Consider the following 16,484-nt stretch of genomic DNA (forward strand, 5'->3'; position numbering starts at 1 on the left):
GATTTTTCACTGATAATAATGCTTTAAGAACCTGCCATTGACAGGCCCACCAGCATACTGTGATCCATCAACTTCTTGTAAAATATAAGTATTGTTTCCATGGAAAGCAGAGATCAAATATGGCCCCTTCCATAAATTCTCAAATTTGCCATGTTTGCCCTTTTCTTCAATCTTGGCTTCCCACTTCAAAACCTTGTCATCAATCTGAAAGGTCACATCTTTAATCTTCTTGTCAAAAGCCCTCTTGACTCTATTCTGATTTTGTTGATAATCTTCAACCACTTCATTCCTTTTTTCTTGTAATGCTATCAATTGATTAATCCTCCGCTGTATGGCATTTGGCTCTTCCTCAAGTCCTTGAATTAATTTCATAACTGGAACACCAAGAGACGTTGGAAAAATAGCTTCTGCTCCATACACAAGTTCATAAGGTGAGGTTCCAATAGATCTTTTAGTGCATATGCGATCAGCCCACAATGCATACTTCAATTTCAAGTGCCAAGTTTTCTTGTTTTCTTGTAGCAATTTTTTGATAATCCTCACAAGACTCTTATTTGAACTTTCAGCTAGACCGTTGCCTTGTGGATAATAGGCTGTTGAGTGACCAAGAGAAATGTGGTATTGGTGGCAAAAGTTTATCATTCTCTTAGACTTAAAAGCCTGAGCATTATCTGTGATAAGCTTGAGTGGACATCCAAACCTTGATAAAATATTGTTCTCTAAGAAGGAAATAATGACTGCATCATTAGCTTGTCTAGTTGGTACTGCCTCTATCCACTTTGTGAAATAATCAGTGGCTGTAAGTATCCACCGATGTTGGCCTGATGAAGAGGGATGTATCTCACCTATAAAATCTAGCCCCCACTGCTGAAAGGGCGCTTCTACATAAATAGGAACTAGAGGCATAGGCATGAGCTTCCTTTTACCTTCAAACAACTGACATTCATGACAGGCTGCAACCTTTTTATAAATATCTTTGAACATGGTGGGCCAAAAATACCCAGCTCTCAATATTTTATTAGCAGTAGCCTTCCAATAATGGTGACCTCCACAATCTCCCTTATGAAATTCCTCAATCACCCTATCAGCTTCCTCTTCAATCAAACAACTTAATAGAATTCTGCCAGCATCCTTCCAAAATAAATTCTGCTCATAAACAAAGAATCTAAGGGATTTCAGCTTGATGAAACGAGCTCTAGACTTGGAAAGATTGTCAGGGGCTCTGTTGTGCTGTAGAACAAATGAGACATCCTTATACCATTCAGATATCAGAAATTTTTCATTAATTTGAACCAACTCTTCCTCTTCTTCAAAAATTTCTGATATTTCTGCATTAAAATTAATGTCGCTGCAGTCTAGATTTGAGTGAGTTAGCAACTCTGCCAACCCTTGACCCTTCACCAATTTAGTGGGCCTAATTTCAATATCATATTCCAGCAATTTGGCTATCCATTTCCCTCTTTTACCATCCGGGTCTGCTTGTGTGAGAATTTCTTTAATAACAGCACTTGGCACAAATGCAATAATATGAGAATGAAGCACATAGATTCTAAAATCTTTGATTGCCTTTACCAAAGCATATGCTTGCTTTTCTAAAATGTTATACTTTAATTCAGCATTTGCCAATGTTTTACTAAAGAATGAGATAGGCTGCTCAGTACCTTGATTTCCTTTCTGTAAAAGAACTCCAGCAATTGTATCCTCAGAGGCATAGGTGAATATTAAAAATTCCTTGGAGAAATCAGGGCTAATAAGAACCGGCGCTTGAGTGAGTGCTTTTTTAATTTCTTCAAATGACTTTCTTGCCTCAGCTGTCCACTTGAAGTCTGCTCCCTTCTTTAGCATTTTTGTGATGTGCTTAACCACCTCTGCAAAGTTGGGAATGAACCTCCTAACAAAATTAACTTTACCAAGAAAAGACTGAACTTCTTTCTTGCTCCTTGGCAAATCCAGCTTTGAAATAGCACTAACTCTATTTGGATCTATCTTAATGCCTTCTTGAGAAATGATATGCCCAAGCAACTTACCAGAAGTCAAAGCAAAGATACTTTTAGTTGGATTCAAAGAAATGCCGAACCTTCTACACTTCAATAGTATCTTTTCCAGATGCTTTAAATGATCTTCCTCTCTCTTTGAAAAGACCGTGATATCATCAAGGTATACCACTACTGATTTATCTTTCTCCTCTGCAAAAGCAATGTCCATAGCCCTTTGGAAAGTCGCCCCTGCATTCATGAGGCCAAAAGGCATCTTAGCATACATAAAGGTGCCCCATGGTGTAGTAAAAGCTGTTTTCTCCTGATCCTCTGGATGAACAAGGATTTGATTGTATCCTGAAAAGCCATCTAACATTGACATTCTTTGAGAGCCTACAATATTCTGCAACATAAGATCCATTTTAGGAAGAGGATAATTGTCTTTCAATGAAGCCTTGTTCAAATTCCTAAAGTCTATGCAAATCCTTATTTCTCCGTTCTTTTTCCTAACTGGTACCAAGTTGGCTAACCAATTTGAAAATCTGATAGGAACAATAATCTTTGCATCAAACAGCTTCTTGACTTCTTTCTCAATTAATGGCATTAGCAGAGGATTTATTCTTCTCAATTTTTGCTTAAAAGGTTTCTCATTTGGCTTGATGGGGATTGTATGTTGTATAACTGAGGAATCATATTGTTTGAGATCAGTATAATTCCAAGCAAACACATCAATGAACTTCTTCATTAGATCAATGTACTTAACCTTTAGATCAGCTGATAAAAATTTTGAAATTTTGATCAATTTAGGCGCTACTAAATCACCTAGATTGCAGTTCTCTATCTCCTCTTCATTTGCTTGCAACCTTGGCGCCTTAAAAACATCATTCTGATCAAAAAGCTTCTCAAGTGGAATCAGACCTTTAGGAATAAGATTATTTTGCAGCTGTAACACCTCAGATTTTTCTTTTGTTTCTACTAACATGTTTTGCTGATCAATTTGACAATGCTCAAATTCTCCTTTCAATTCTATGAAACTTTTCACCTGCTGGTCATCTTCAAAGACTTGCCAATTTAATATATTATCAGGGATTACTGGCCTATGGCGGACTTTGACTTCATAACTATCAGAAGCATGTTTAGGAATGACAAAAAGACTAGCTGCTACAGCAAGAGAATCTGCCATGGAATTCTGCTCTCTGGTTTTGATATTGAAAGTGTATGATTGAAATTTCTCCAACAATTCTAACACCAAGTTCCTATAAGCTCTCATTCTTGCATCTTTTGTTTGATAAGCACCTTGAACTTGCTTTATAACTAGCTCAGAATCTCCATACACAGCAATGTTCTTTGCCTTAAACTCAATCAAATTTTCTAAGCCTAAAACCAAGGACTCATACTCGGCCATGTTATTTGTGCAATCAAAATTGAGCTTATAAGACAGAAACTTACTTTCATCAGCTGGACTCATGATCCAAATTCCAGCGCCAGCACCTTCCTTCCCTGCTGCTCCATCAAAATACAAAGACCAGCAACCAGAAATATCTTCTTCATTACTTTGCTGCATCTCTTCACACTGATTTTCTGCTCTTTCTTTCTGTGATTCTTCTCCCACTGATTCATTAAATAAAATAGCTGATCCCAAGCCTGTGTCACAAGAATAGATAGGAAAATTCTGTGGTTTATCCTTGCTACTCACCATATATTCCATCCTTGTTTCCCGGTATAACCTTCTCTGCTCTCCAAATACTGGAATAATAGCATAAGTCAAATCCATTTGCATGGTACCTTTAATTTTAGCTGCCCATGACCTTGAGAGTAATATTCCAAATTTAGGTGGAACATCAGCCACAACAATATCCATGACAGTGGTTTTAGCTGGGATTTGTGTGAGTGCCACAACCACATCCTTAATTAACCCAATACAATGAACCCTCTTAGAATCAAAAGAAAATAAGTCTTTATAAGGTCTAGTCACTTCCAATCCTAACCTTTCCATAATGACTTTGGGCATAAGATTATGAGATGCTCCTGAGTCCAACATGGCATTATGAAGAGTCATCTCATGTATATTGATGCTTATATAAAAAGGAGGAAATTCATCATTCTGCTCATCTTCAAGCCTTGGGCCTAAACAAATGATAGGATTGTCTTCTTGCAAATTTAAAATATCAGCTCCTCCTGGGGGAGAATTAAGCATTTCCACAATCTTACTTCTATACTTGTTTACCTTCAAAATTTCATTAAATGGGACTGATATTTTGATTTTAGCAATCTCATTTTCAATATTGAACACAGGAGTGGACCTCTCAATTTCCTTAGAAAGAGCAAGAGTTTGATTATCTTTCTTCTCAATAGGAGCATCACCTTTTTCTTCAGCTTGTTTGGGCTTTTCTTTTTTATCTTCCACTGCTTTTGAAACATTCTTCTTAGGCTGACCCTTATTTGCTGTAATGGGGACATCTCTATTTCTGAGGTTATATTGCTTTTGAATTTCAAATATGGCATGCTGATAACCCTTTAAGAAATCTGAAGGTTCTTCCTCGGCTTTTTGTTGGCTAGACTCATCATGTTCTTCTTTTGTTAGAAAGATCTCTGAATCTTCTTCACCAAGACAATGAATAGATTCTTCAGGTTCCTCAGGTTCCTCTTCTCCATCTACCATATTCTGCTGAAACGGAGGTCTTACAGGAGGATCAGCTTGTTGATTTCTATTCTCCCTTGGCCTTTGTTGATTTTGTGGCCTTCTAAACTGAGGATTTCTAAACCGAGGTTCTTGTTGTGCTTGAGGAGCAGCAGTATTCCCAAGTTCTAATTGGTCCATCAATTTCTCCATAGTCTTCATCATGGTTTCAAATTTATCCTCTTGAGCAAAAGTAGAAGGCCTTTCCTCTTCCTTTATCTTAGTCTTAGCCATCTTGGACTTTTTAGCAGCAAGTATATTCACCTCTACTTTGATAGCATCATTTTGCATGTCAGCCAATGTAGCAGACTCTCTTTCTCTGAGTAAAAGAGAGAAGTCAGAATCAAAGGACTCAGCATATCTTAATTGTGCCAAAGCTCCAGGAGGTTTCAAGTGAGCTGGAATAGAATTATAAATCTTATTAAACCTCTTAGAAAAATTTTGAATAGTCTCATCTGGAGTTCTTCTTAAATTATTGTATTCAGTGAGAGCCTGAACTGGATTAGTTCTATTTCCCCATTTCCTCAGAAAACTATCTTCAAACTCAGCCCAACTGTGAATGCTACCAGCTCCCAAGGCCTTGAACCATTTCCTGACCTCTCCAATGAAAGACTGAGCAAATAATCTCAATTTGACATCTTCATCATCCACTTCATACCTATCAATAAAGTCATTGAATCTATCCACATGCTCTTCAGCTGTAATGTCCTCATCTCCTCCCCAAGTTGGAATCCTAGCAGCATATTTATTTGGTAAATCATGCAGAACAGCAGGAAGAGCCAAAGGAGCATACCTAGCAGGTACGGCCATAATGAAAGGAGGAAGAGTGACAATAGGTATGTTATAACCAGAACTAGTATGAAATGTGGCTTGAGGGCTATTTGGACTTGCAGAGGCAGAGGACAAAATATGAGTACGAAAAGGACTATTAGGACTTTGTAATCCACTAACAAAAGAACTCCAATTTGGGAGAGGTAAACCAATCTTTGAGTTGAGCAGAATTTCGAAAGGGTCAAGCTCCTTGAGCTGTTTTAAATCTTCTTTCTCTAATAGTAGCTCAGAAGAAACAATTTCCCAAAACTCCTCTTTATCTTTATGTGAAATTAAAGAAGAAGTATCAATACCTCTCTTTTGTAAATCCAAAATAATACCAATTAACTCTTCTTCATTTTCAGACCTTAATATGACCTCCTGAACTTTATCATCAACAAGTTTATTCTCAGGACTTCTAGAAAACTCAGTAAATAATGACTTTGAAATACTTGAAGTACCTGGTATATCAGAGAATCTTTGTTTACTCCTTGAGATGATATTAGGATTTTCCACAGGACTAGGTGGATTTGGATCAGGGTTACTCCTTGTGTACCTTCCTTTCGAAGCCACCTTTAAACTTTTAAAGAACAAATGGAGTCACCAAGGTAGAATGCAGCCTCGAAAATCATTTGAACTCCTGCTACCTTCAGAAATTCAATCTTAAGCTCCCGGCAGACGCACCAAAATGTTATCACAAAATCACTACTGAGGGCTGCAACCAAGCGAGATTTCATGTAACTATTTCAACCTATCTTTAGACCAAAGATTAGCCTCTTTGATCAGAGAGGGCTCTCTCACAAACTCCTGATAAAATCCTTCAAACAATAGATGGCTAACTCTTTATTTAATCATGAAAGCAAAGCTGGTTGGAAACACATCAAACTGGTTCTCATTGGGCTATGGAGTCTATTATATTAAGTAAACAAGGAAAACATGGTCATCTCATGGAAATCAAGGCTCTTTGCATTACATGTCAAACATATTCCACCAAAACATAGCTTGCTGAATACACAGGAAGTCAGAGCATATGATTATGAATTCTGAGTGATTGCATTACAACAAGACTATAAAAGAACATAAAGTATAAAACACCATCATTATATTTGAACATGACAATCCATCGAGAATCTTGAGAAGAGAATAACACTGTTTTACTATTACTGTCAAAAAGGTCTTACAATGGCCCAAAACAACTCTGTTTTTCTATAAAATATCCAACCTTTTTTACATATGAGTTATTTCTATATATAGCCCATCAAAAAACTACTACCTGAGACTCCTCAACAAGCATGAAGGGAGCTCGGAATTCTGTCATTAATGACCTTAACTATAACATAAACAAGCTAATTAATTACAAGAGATATGGTGCTACGAAAACAGAGGACTCCATCACATTGGCACTTTAAGTCTATCTCCTCGTATACTTTGCTGCGTTCTTAGAGCTTGCCACCTGTAGCATTACAATAATAACCAAACCAAACTGAAAGCATATTCAATGGATGAACAGCCTCGGATACCTGATGCACAGATGATTCATCAACCAATAAGAATATGAACCCTATATTCACGGTTTTTGCCTCCCACTGATGTTCATGCATTAATGATCCAATTTCAAGCCATTTAATCCCTTGATAGTCCCGTGTGACTGAAGAAAACTAATGATCTGGTTATCCCATAACTGGACAGGTGTACCATTTAACACCTCGGCAGCTCTATCATAACCCTAAAAATTCGGACATAAAGTGAAACTTTCAACAAAAGACAAAACTTCACCTTTTCTTCGAATACTTACACCTGGCATCCTTTTTTAAACATCTGACTGACTTTCTATAGTCTCCATGCTGGCATTAAGTCATCTCTTTAAACATTTGCTGACCTCAGCATTCAAACTCAAGTTTTCAATATAAATAGTCATCTACAGCAGTTTCGTAGCGCGCTACGAAACTGCTGTAGGTCATCAAAATTAAACACATGAACCTTACAGCAACAATAACTCAAGTCTGTGATTTCTTCAGTCATTCTATACAGGTGCAAGGACATCAAAAAGTCTCAAAAAGCTTTAAAAAGATGATAACCAAAATATATCAAAATTTGGGAAGCACATTCCTCCTTGGATCATTTAGCTAGTTTGTCTAGCTTCCCTTTCAGGCCGATGACTTCTTCTTTTAACATCTTGTTCTCTGCTCTTAAACTTGCATTCATTTGTTTCATAATCTTTGCCTGCTTCAGAGCTGGCACTGTCCAAACATATGCATCAGATACCGAGCTAGCCTGACTGATCAAACTTGTTTTACCCTTCATTACAGCTTTCTTATAACTTGTATATCTTACTGCCTTTTCTTTAAAAACATTTTGAACCTGAGGTATTTCTTCCTTTGATGCTCCAGCTTGTTTCTTAATGGCAATCACATTTCCACTTTGACTGATAACAACCTTATTATCCTTGTTCTTGCTTTTAGCTGCTTGGACTATTTCAGAGAAGATTTCAAGTGCCTCTGCCCTAGGCATTTCCGAAGGTGCTTTCTCTTTCTGAGCTCTCTCCACTTCTTTAATTTGCCTTCTAGTCACTGGTCTGCGTGGTTTAAAGGCATATTCTTCACTTGGTTCTTCAAACTTTAACCTTTTAGAAGCCCTTGACTTTTTAGAACTTTCAGGTGAGGATTGTGTTAGATCAATATGCATTGGTGGTACCAATTGATCTTGCTCAAGTTCAAGTGGTTCAATTTGGATTGGATGATCTTGTTCTAATTCAATGGCTTCAAGTAAGTCATTTAAACTACCCTTTGAAATAGGACTTTCTTCCACAGGGACTGACTTTCCTTTTTCTTTGCTTAGTTGGCCTCTAGTTCTCACCCTTGAAACCCTTTCAACTTCACTGGATTTAGCTTCATCTTTTCTTTTGTGAGTCTTCTGTTTTGATGACTGAGGTGTTTCCTTAGGAGATGACTTAGGGGTTTCCTTTTCAGATACTCTAGATGATTTTGGAGTTTTATCTACTGATGCTTCAAGTATCTCTTTAACTGCTGGCTTAGGAGTTTTCTTCATTGATGCTTCAGGTGTTTCTTTAACTGCTACAGACCTCTCTGATTTCTTTGTTTTAGCTTTGGGCTTCTTATGGTCTGTGACTTCTCTCCTAATTTCAGCCAAAGTAGTTTCCTCACTCCTTTCTTCTCTTTCTCTTACAGGTAATGGAGTGAGGCCTGTTTTACTTGGGAAACCGGCCATAAACACAAATGAATCCCAGTCTTTACCAATTTTTTGTAAACTATCCAACACCAACAATTTTACTAAACCATGGTGAAAAAGGGATGTTTCATAAGCATCTTTCTTTAACTGAATCTTATCACACATTTTGCTAATACTCCTGAACAAGTAAAAAGGTATGTCTATTAAACTCTTACCAGTGAAGTGTAGCAGAAGCTTGAAGTGGTAGGAGTAAACTTTATTGTACCTACCCTCACATTTCAGATACTTCTGGATACATGTCAATAGCATAGCATAATTCTCCTTTAGATAGCTCCTTGGGACAGCTTTAGTGAGATCTTCATCTACATAAGGTGCCTTCAAAAACTCCTTGCATGGACCCATGTCAAACTTGAAGTTCTTGAACCATTCTTGGCCACCCCTCGGGATTTCTGTGACAGTGGAAATAACTTCAGGGGACACCGGAAACTCCAACATGGCCACCTTCGAATTCAGTCCCATGAAGTTTAATGCGAAAGCCTTGGTCACTTCTGCATGTCCACCCTTCAATTTTTCACAAAATCGCCAGCAGCCAGCACTTTGAAATGCCTTTGCTACCTCCTCATCCCTGAGAGTAATATCTAACCCCTCCGGCTCTGTTCTCACACATTTACCAGAACGGTGTTCCTTTCTTTCCATGCTTCTTTGAGTATTTTTACACAAGGGACTGATGATGGCTTGCAACACGAAAACAATCTTCAGCTTTGTAGAACAGGCTCGCTTGCAGTAGTCCGTTTAAATCAAAGCTTAAGCTTTTCATATAGCAAACACGTTCATATGATATGAAGGACTCATTATGAAATGACCACTTCCTATAACGTCCTCTAAACTGACACACAACTACATGACTTCGGACCTTATGGTAAAATAATGGCTTATCATGACATGGAGAGGGTGTGAAATGACAATCATGACCGGACTTGTGACTCATTACTCTCGGATTAGACATTCAGAGAAAAACGCTGCAAAAAACCCTGAAACCGCGATTTCGTAGCGCGGGCAGTTCAAATTTAACAGGATGCGCTACGAAATCGCTGACAAACAGAGCGCTACGAGAACACGAAAACATTATTTCGCAGCTAAACTGACCAATCACACCCGCGCTGCGAAACTGCGCAAGTACCAAAGACATCATACTCGCGCTGCGAAACTGCGCAAAGTACCAATGACATGACATGCTTTAACTAACAATGATGGAGGGTGTCTAATGATTTTTCCTTTACACGAATTCACATCAATAACTCTTGAATTTCAAATTTGAAATTGACATATACTAATAAACCTATTTACAAGACCTCAAGACTTTATAAAAACTTATGGACAATCTTATATACATGAACTATAGTTCCTAGTGATAACAAGCAGTATGTCACTAGGATGAGTAATTTCATTACCAATCAGATCACAACATCCACAAGTACCTCAGAAGAAACAGGACCTCCATTAGGGTAGAGCCTCTATGATAAGTTGGAAAATTTATTTTACATTGAACATGAAATTAATCACTTGTTTGAGGTCCCACCCAATTTTTACAGATACACAGAGGTATATGAGACTTTAATAAAAATACGAAGACACCAACTGCCTAAAGAAGATTGGTGGCAAGCAATGCTTCAAATTTTTCCAAAATGATCTTAGTATTGTCTCTTTTTGGTCAACCTCAGGTCAGCGGAATTGAATACAGCATGGAGGCAACAGGCAGAGCAGGTGAGAACAGCGACTCAGCAAAATACTGGGACAGCAAGCCCAAAAAGGAAAAAATGCACATTTAGACAGTGGAGCCCTAGCCGACTCATTTGGTCACAAAATTCAAAATTCTCTGACAGAAGGGATAGCTAATGCATTAAATATTTACTGCAGCATTTACTCTTTCAGCTATAATTCCTCAAGAGTTGGCATAGAATTTATGATCTATTAACTCATCAGCTAGATATTTTGTATATATACCTCCCCATAGAACGTATCTGGGGTTGGTGATTTTCTCTCTAAGACACTGACTTGTAAATTTTCAGATTATCTAATACAAATGGCTGGGAAAGTTCATGATCTCTGCACTGTTTGATGTCAAAGTGATGATCTGCATTCTGCTACAGAATTCCTGTGTTGTTTGATGGAGCAATAGGTTATTCTAAACCATGTTTTGTCTTTCTGTGTTTGCTTAATTCAAATATATGTTTCATTAACTTAGAAAAATAGAAGAAGAATAGATGAGGATTTGTTTGAAGGCACCCTCTGCTCAATCTCTGTTGTCAATTGTGTTTTCTTCAGAATTAATCAGAAACATGAATTATTAACTGCTCATGTTTGTATTCATTCTCTCATTATGAATGTTATTCAGGAATTCTTAAATGCTCCTAGATAATGTTCCCACTTTTTCCCTTTATCAGCATAGTGAAAGATCCTTAGCTGCCTTTCATTCCCTGATTTCATGCCATCATATTATAGATTTGAAGAATTGTTCCATGGATGCCTGTCTGGCTCTGTAGCATAATCTTTTCCTCAAGAAACATTTCCAGCAGTACACCATCATCGACTCCATGCCCAATGGCCTAGATTATTCTGAAACAACATACCAATTCTGACTGAAATCATCATCCCAACAAATTCAAAACAAAATCCTGTGCATCATAACTAGCCTAAAATTACACCAAAACAAAGCTAAATCAGAAAGAGAGAGCCCTCTCTGGTCGCAGGTAGGCTAGGACCTGTGACTAAAAGATTGTTTAGTGGTTACCTCGGCCGTATTCCCTTTGGAGTCAAAGGGAACAACCTGAGTGATAACACATCCCCATCAGGATCTAGAAAATATTCGTCTCCTTGTCTCGTGTCTGATCCTTTATAGACCACAGCAAGGCGAACTGCGCTGCCTTAGGTAAATCTTCCTTGTGTAGAGGAAACTAGTTGTCCTCTGGCAATCTCCAAGCTACTATAACAATAGACAATAATGGCCATGCATAGTGGAATGTCTTGCTTTCTTCTTGGGCTTCTCGGCAATTTGCGAGGAACTCTTGGCATAGATACTTGGCCCAATTACACTAAACACCCTTCGCACACTATGTTGCATGGGACACTCCGGGCACTGGAACTTCATCTTCATAACACTTTCTCATGATCTTGCCCACGAGAATCTGGGCAACGAACTGTACTGCCTAGTCTTGAATTGAAAGGATAAAGTATCCGCGCGAATTTTTTTGGTTGTTTGTATTTTTTCTCTTTCTACCGCACCTCTAGATTCTTCCTCAGTGACATTCTCACTGGCACCGTCTTCTTCTACTTCTCCTTCGTGGCAGGTTGTTTCTCTCTTGTAGCTAGCTATTTCTCTTTTGCGGCTGGTTATTTCTCTCTTGCAGCAGATTGTTTTGGCCTTGGCGAGCTCGATGTGGTAGGCACAGGGGTTGAAGCTTCCATAATCAAAATTTCAAGGCTCGGTGCGTCAAACACAATAGCTTCAGAACTCATGTCTTCGGCGTGGTTGGTGGTAGTCATGTGTTGAAGAATAACCTTCTGATTCCATGTAAGTAGGGTAGCAAATATTGGGCTTGCCATGAAATCCTACCAGAATTGACGACTCATAAACTTCAGACAGCAAATCACCCAGACAAGTCTCATAATGCAAATTTTTCTTTGGTGGTCCAACATGTGATATTTCTAGGTATTGTTGAATTCAAATCCGACCGCCCAAGATCTAATAATAAATCCCTCTTTTGGCAGCATATCTTCAAAGATTTTTTCCATAAATAACACCTACCCGCTCCTCTTAACTGATTTTCGGCCATCAAATCGTGAATAGTAACATCAAAAGCTACATTTGGGCCCATCTGTGTGGCACCATCCTCCATGGCACAACTCATCTAGCATAGCTTCACTTGTCGCACCACTATCCTCCATCACGCAGCCCTCTACCATGTTCTTCACCTCACCGTGCAATGTATTTTATAGTTCCGCAATCCCTTGCAACGGCCTAGGTTATTGAGACTGTCTTGCTGCCATGTAATCATCGTGTAGGGGTAGGATCCCCTCTATACAACTTCAGTTAACTTCCATTCACTTTTCTAGGGAAAGGTTCTCCATTCAGCTTCGCGAGGTGAATTGCACCACCATCCACGATCTCCTTGATAACATACTGCCCCAACCAATGCATTTGAAATTTTCCTGGAAACTTTGTGAACTTACTGTCATATAATAGTACTAAATCATCTATCTTGAACATGTGCATCTTAACATGTCAACTATGCCATGCTTTTTCGTATTTCTTTTGCACTTGATGATGAAATCCTGCAAATAAATGGTCTTCTTCTAACTTCGTGATCTGTGCCAGGCGTTCTTCCAAGGTCTCGTGGTTTGCCATCTTAGTTAAGGGTTCAATCCTTAAACTCAGCACAATATATTCCATTGACATCACTGCTTCAATTCCATAGACAAGCCTGAATGGCTTTTGTCCTGTCATTTTCTTGTAGGTTGTCCTATAATCCCATAACACAACAGGTATGTGCATGTCCCAGACATTCCTCTGCACATTGCATACCTTTGTCAATGCATGCTCCAAGATCTTATTGAAAGCTTCCACCATTTCATTCACCTATGGGTGATAGGGCATGATATTATGATGATATACTTGAAATTATTCCAACATCACGTTGATCGTTTCATTAAAAATATGTGTACCTCTATCACTCATCAAACTCTCCGGGTATCCAAACCTTGTTAAGACATACTCGAAGAGAAAATTCACAGTAGTGGTAGTTGTATAATCCCTCACTGGTTGTGCTTCCCCCCATCTAGTTAAATACTTTGTTGCAGTAATGATATACCGTGCACTCATCTTCTTTCTTGGTGGTTGTATGGTACCTATAAAATCAATGACCCATTTCTCAAATACCTTCAACGAAACTTGGGGATTTAAAGGAAATTCATCCCTTCGCAAAGGTTGCCCCATCCTTTGGCAAGCATCGCACACCATATAATATGCCTTAGAATCCTTGTGTAACACTGGCCACCAAAACCCAACGCGCAAAATCTTCTACACAGTTGCTTTTCCTACATAGTGGCCTCCTGCCACTCCTCCATGGGCTTCAAATAAGATACTCACGCGTTCAAACTATGGAACACACTTTCACAATATCTCATCTGCCCCCATCTTATACAAATGACCCACAATTACTGAAAAATATACAGTGAAAACTACTAACTCCTTCTTTTTTTGAGTGGAATAGTTTTCCGGAGCTATTCCCATTGTTAAAAACTGAATAATGTCAGAAAAATGATCGTCCACAACGTGCACCACAAAGTGCTGCACATCTGGCAGTATTTCCTCCAAACTATTGAGCTCTTTGCCAGTTTCAATCCTTGAGAGATGTTCTGTACCTGCATTCAGCCTTCCTGGATTCACAATCACTTGAAAGTCATACTCCTGGAACAATAGCAACCATCGACATATCTTGTCCCCCAACACAGGCTTATTGACCGGGTATTTCTATGCAAAGTGACTTGTATACATTTTGAAGTGTCCGCCCAACAAATAATGTCTGAAATTATGCAACGCATAGACCATCACCAACCCCTTATGCTCTCTAGTGGAGTAATTCTTCTTAGCTTTGGATAGCTTTTTGCTTGCAAAATCTATTGGATGATCAATCTTGCCCTCTCCTACCTCTGTTAATACTACTCCTAGTGCAATGCAGGAAGCATCGACATGCACATGAAACTCCTTTTTCCAGTCGGGAAACACCAAGATAGGCGTTGTCACCATCTTCTCCTTCAAGACATCCAAGTTGCACTGATAGTCTTCATCCCAACAAAACATTGCATCCTTCTTTAACGAATTTTCCATCAGCGTGGTGATCTGTGCATACACTTTCATAAACTTTCTGTAGTACCCAGTGTGTCCCAATGTCGCGCGTAGTTGTTTCATGTTCCTAGGTGTTAGGATATTCCAATGCATAGGAAATAGTTAAGTATAACTTGGTCTAGTGTAGAGTTAGGTAAAGTGTGTTTCTTTACTATGTACTTTTGTAACTTACAATCCGACGGTCACGATATGTTCTAGACTTGAAGTGATCCGATGGTTCATTCTCTACTCAGTATTATCGACACTTGATCCATGGCTTAACACCCGATTGGTCCATGATCTCTATTTAAAGAGCATGGAGGGTCATTCGTAGGGTGACCATTCATGAGAGACGCTTATGTAAATTTTATTTCTTTTATTAAAAAATATCCTGAAGTGGCCGTGTTGGCTCAGGTTGTGGACTATTTCCCTCTTTGAGGGTTTTAACCATGTCAAGAATAATAGTCTATTGATCTGTGATCTATTTGTGAGCGATGTCCTTTGGTGTTCTATCTAAGGAAATTACCCTGTAAATTCCTACATGGTATCAGAGCTATTTGAGGGTCGCATCCATTGGTGATCCAAATCGGAAGTCAATACAACTGCATTCGACTGTCGTTTCCTAGATATACTAATTCTGATCACTTTCAAGCTGAGAGGACTACTCTATTGTGTTAGGAGTATCTATTCCAGTGATGAACCCCTTTCTTTTGAAACGAAAAGGTTTCTGGTAGCACTAGCTACATCATTTCTAAGATTTGGAGGTATACATCCTTTATTTGCAGTTTTAGTTATTTATCTCTCTGTTTATTTCGGTATATTTATCTCTCTGTTTTTATTACTGGATCTACACCTTTCATTTCTGTGTATGATATTTGCCCCACGACCTGTACGATCTGGGCAAATTAGAAACAGAAAGGAAGGATTTTTCTTAGTGTGATCTCAGAAAATCAAAAACATTGAGGAAAATATTTACGTTTTTGGCAAAAGCTAACTTCAAGCCATAAGGTTTGATTTTTTTTGTATGTCCATGTTGGGTTGTGTGGTTTTTCGTTTTGTAGGAAAAAAGGGATTTTTCAAGTAAGCACGCACCCCAAAGCTTTAGTCACTTAAAAAAAACCCTTTCCTCTTTTCCAAAAATTACTAACCTTTTAAACTAGCTCGCTTGGTCCAAAGTTACTTTATCATAATAGAGGCCTTGAGTTCAAGTCTTTCTTTTTGTTGAGTTACTTTTAAAAAGCACATGTAACTTATGTTTTAAAGTTACTTTATGTAAAAGCGTTCTCACCTATTATAAAAAAAGGAGTCACTTATAATTCTAAAGTCTCTTTATCTTTTATTTAAGTTACAATTTAGTGGGTAGCTCATAAAGTACAATTGTAAAAGTGACTTTCACTTATTTATAAAAGTGGGTCACAGAAGATATTTTTTTAAAGTGAGATAATTTAGATTAAGTTTGGAAGGGGGGGATTTTTTAAAAATATATAACATTATCATTCACTTATGCACATTCACGCACTTCGTAAGCATCTTCAACAACTTTTATTCAAAAAGTCATAATTTCTTCATTCGGAAGCTGTTTTCAGAGCCGCTTTTTTTAATCAGCTTAATTTTTCGAGAAATTTCCATTGGAACACTTAGTTTCAACATCTACAGCTCATTTTATGTTAAAATGGAAAGTCCATGCCAAGTTATTCGTGACAGCACCAACTACTTCCAATGGTGGTCCTACATTGTGGATTTACTTAGAAGTAAAGGTCTTTACAGAATAGCCTCAGGCCAAGAAACTAAACCTAAAGATGAAGATTATGTAGCAAAATGGGAAAATAGACAAGATCAAGCACGTGGGTTGATAGGGATGTCTATTTCTCCAGACCTTATATTCCATATCACAGAACTTAATACCCCTAATGAAGCAATGAAACAACTCGCTAAAGTTTTTGGA

At 38.2% G+C, this 16,484-nt stretch overlaps 1 protein-coding gene across 1 annotated transcript; it reads right to left on the bottom strand.

The window, feature by feature from the left end:
• Positions 1 to 12,937: 12,937 nt before the first annotated feature.
• Positions 12,938 to 13,282, bottom strand: LOC149148978 (uncharacterized). Its single transcript, XM_089442341.1, has one exon. The coding sequence runs from the start codon at positions 13,280 to 13,282 to the stop codon at positions 12,938 to 12,940; it is 345 nt and encodes a 114-aa protein (XP_089298467.1).
• Between the last annotated feature and the right edge of the window lie 3,202 nt (positions 13,283 to 16,484).

This window comes from Pinus tabuliformis, chromosome 9, assembly GCF_031772625.1.
Source record: "Pinus tabuliformis cultivar Carrire ecotype Pingquan chromosome 9, CPIR1, whole genome shotgun sequence".
In the NCBI taxonomy this organism is placed as follows: Eukaryota; Viridiplantae; Streptophyta; class Pinopsida; order Pinales; family Pinaceae; genus Pinus; species Pinus tabuliformis.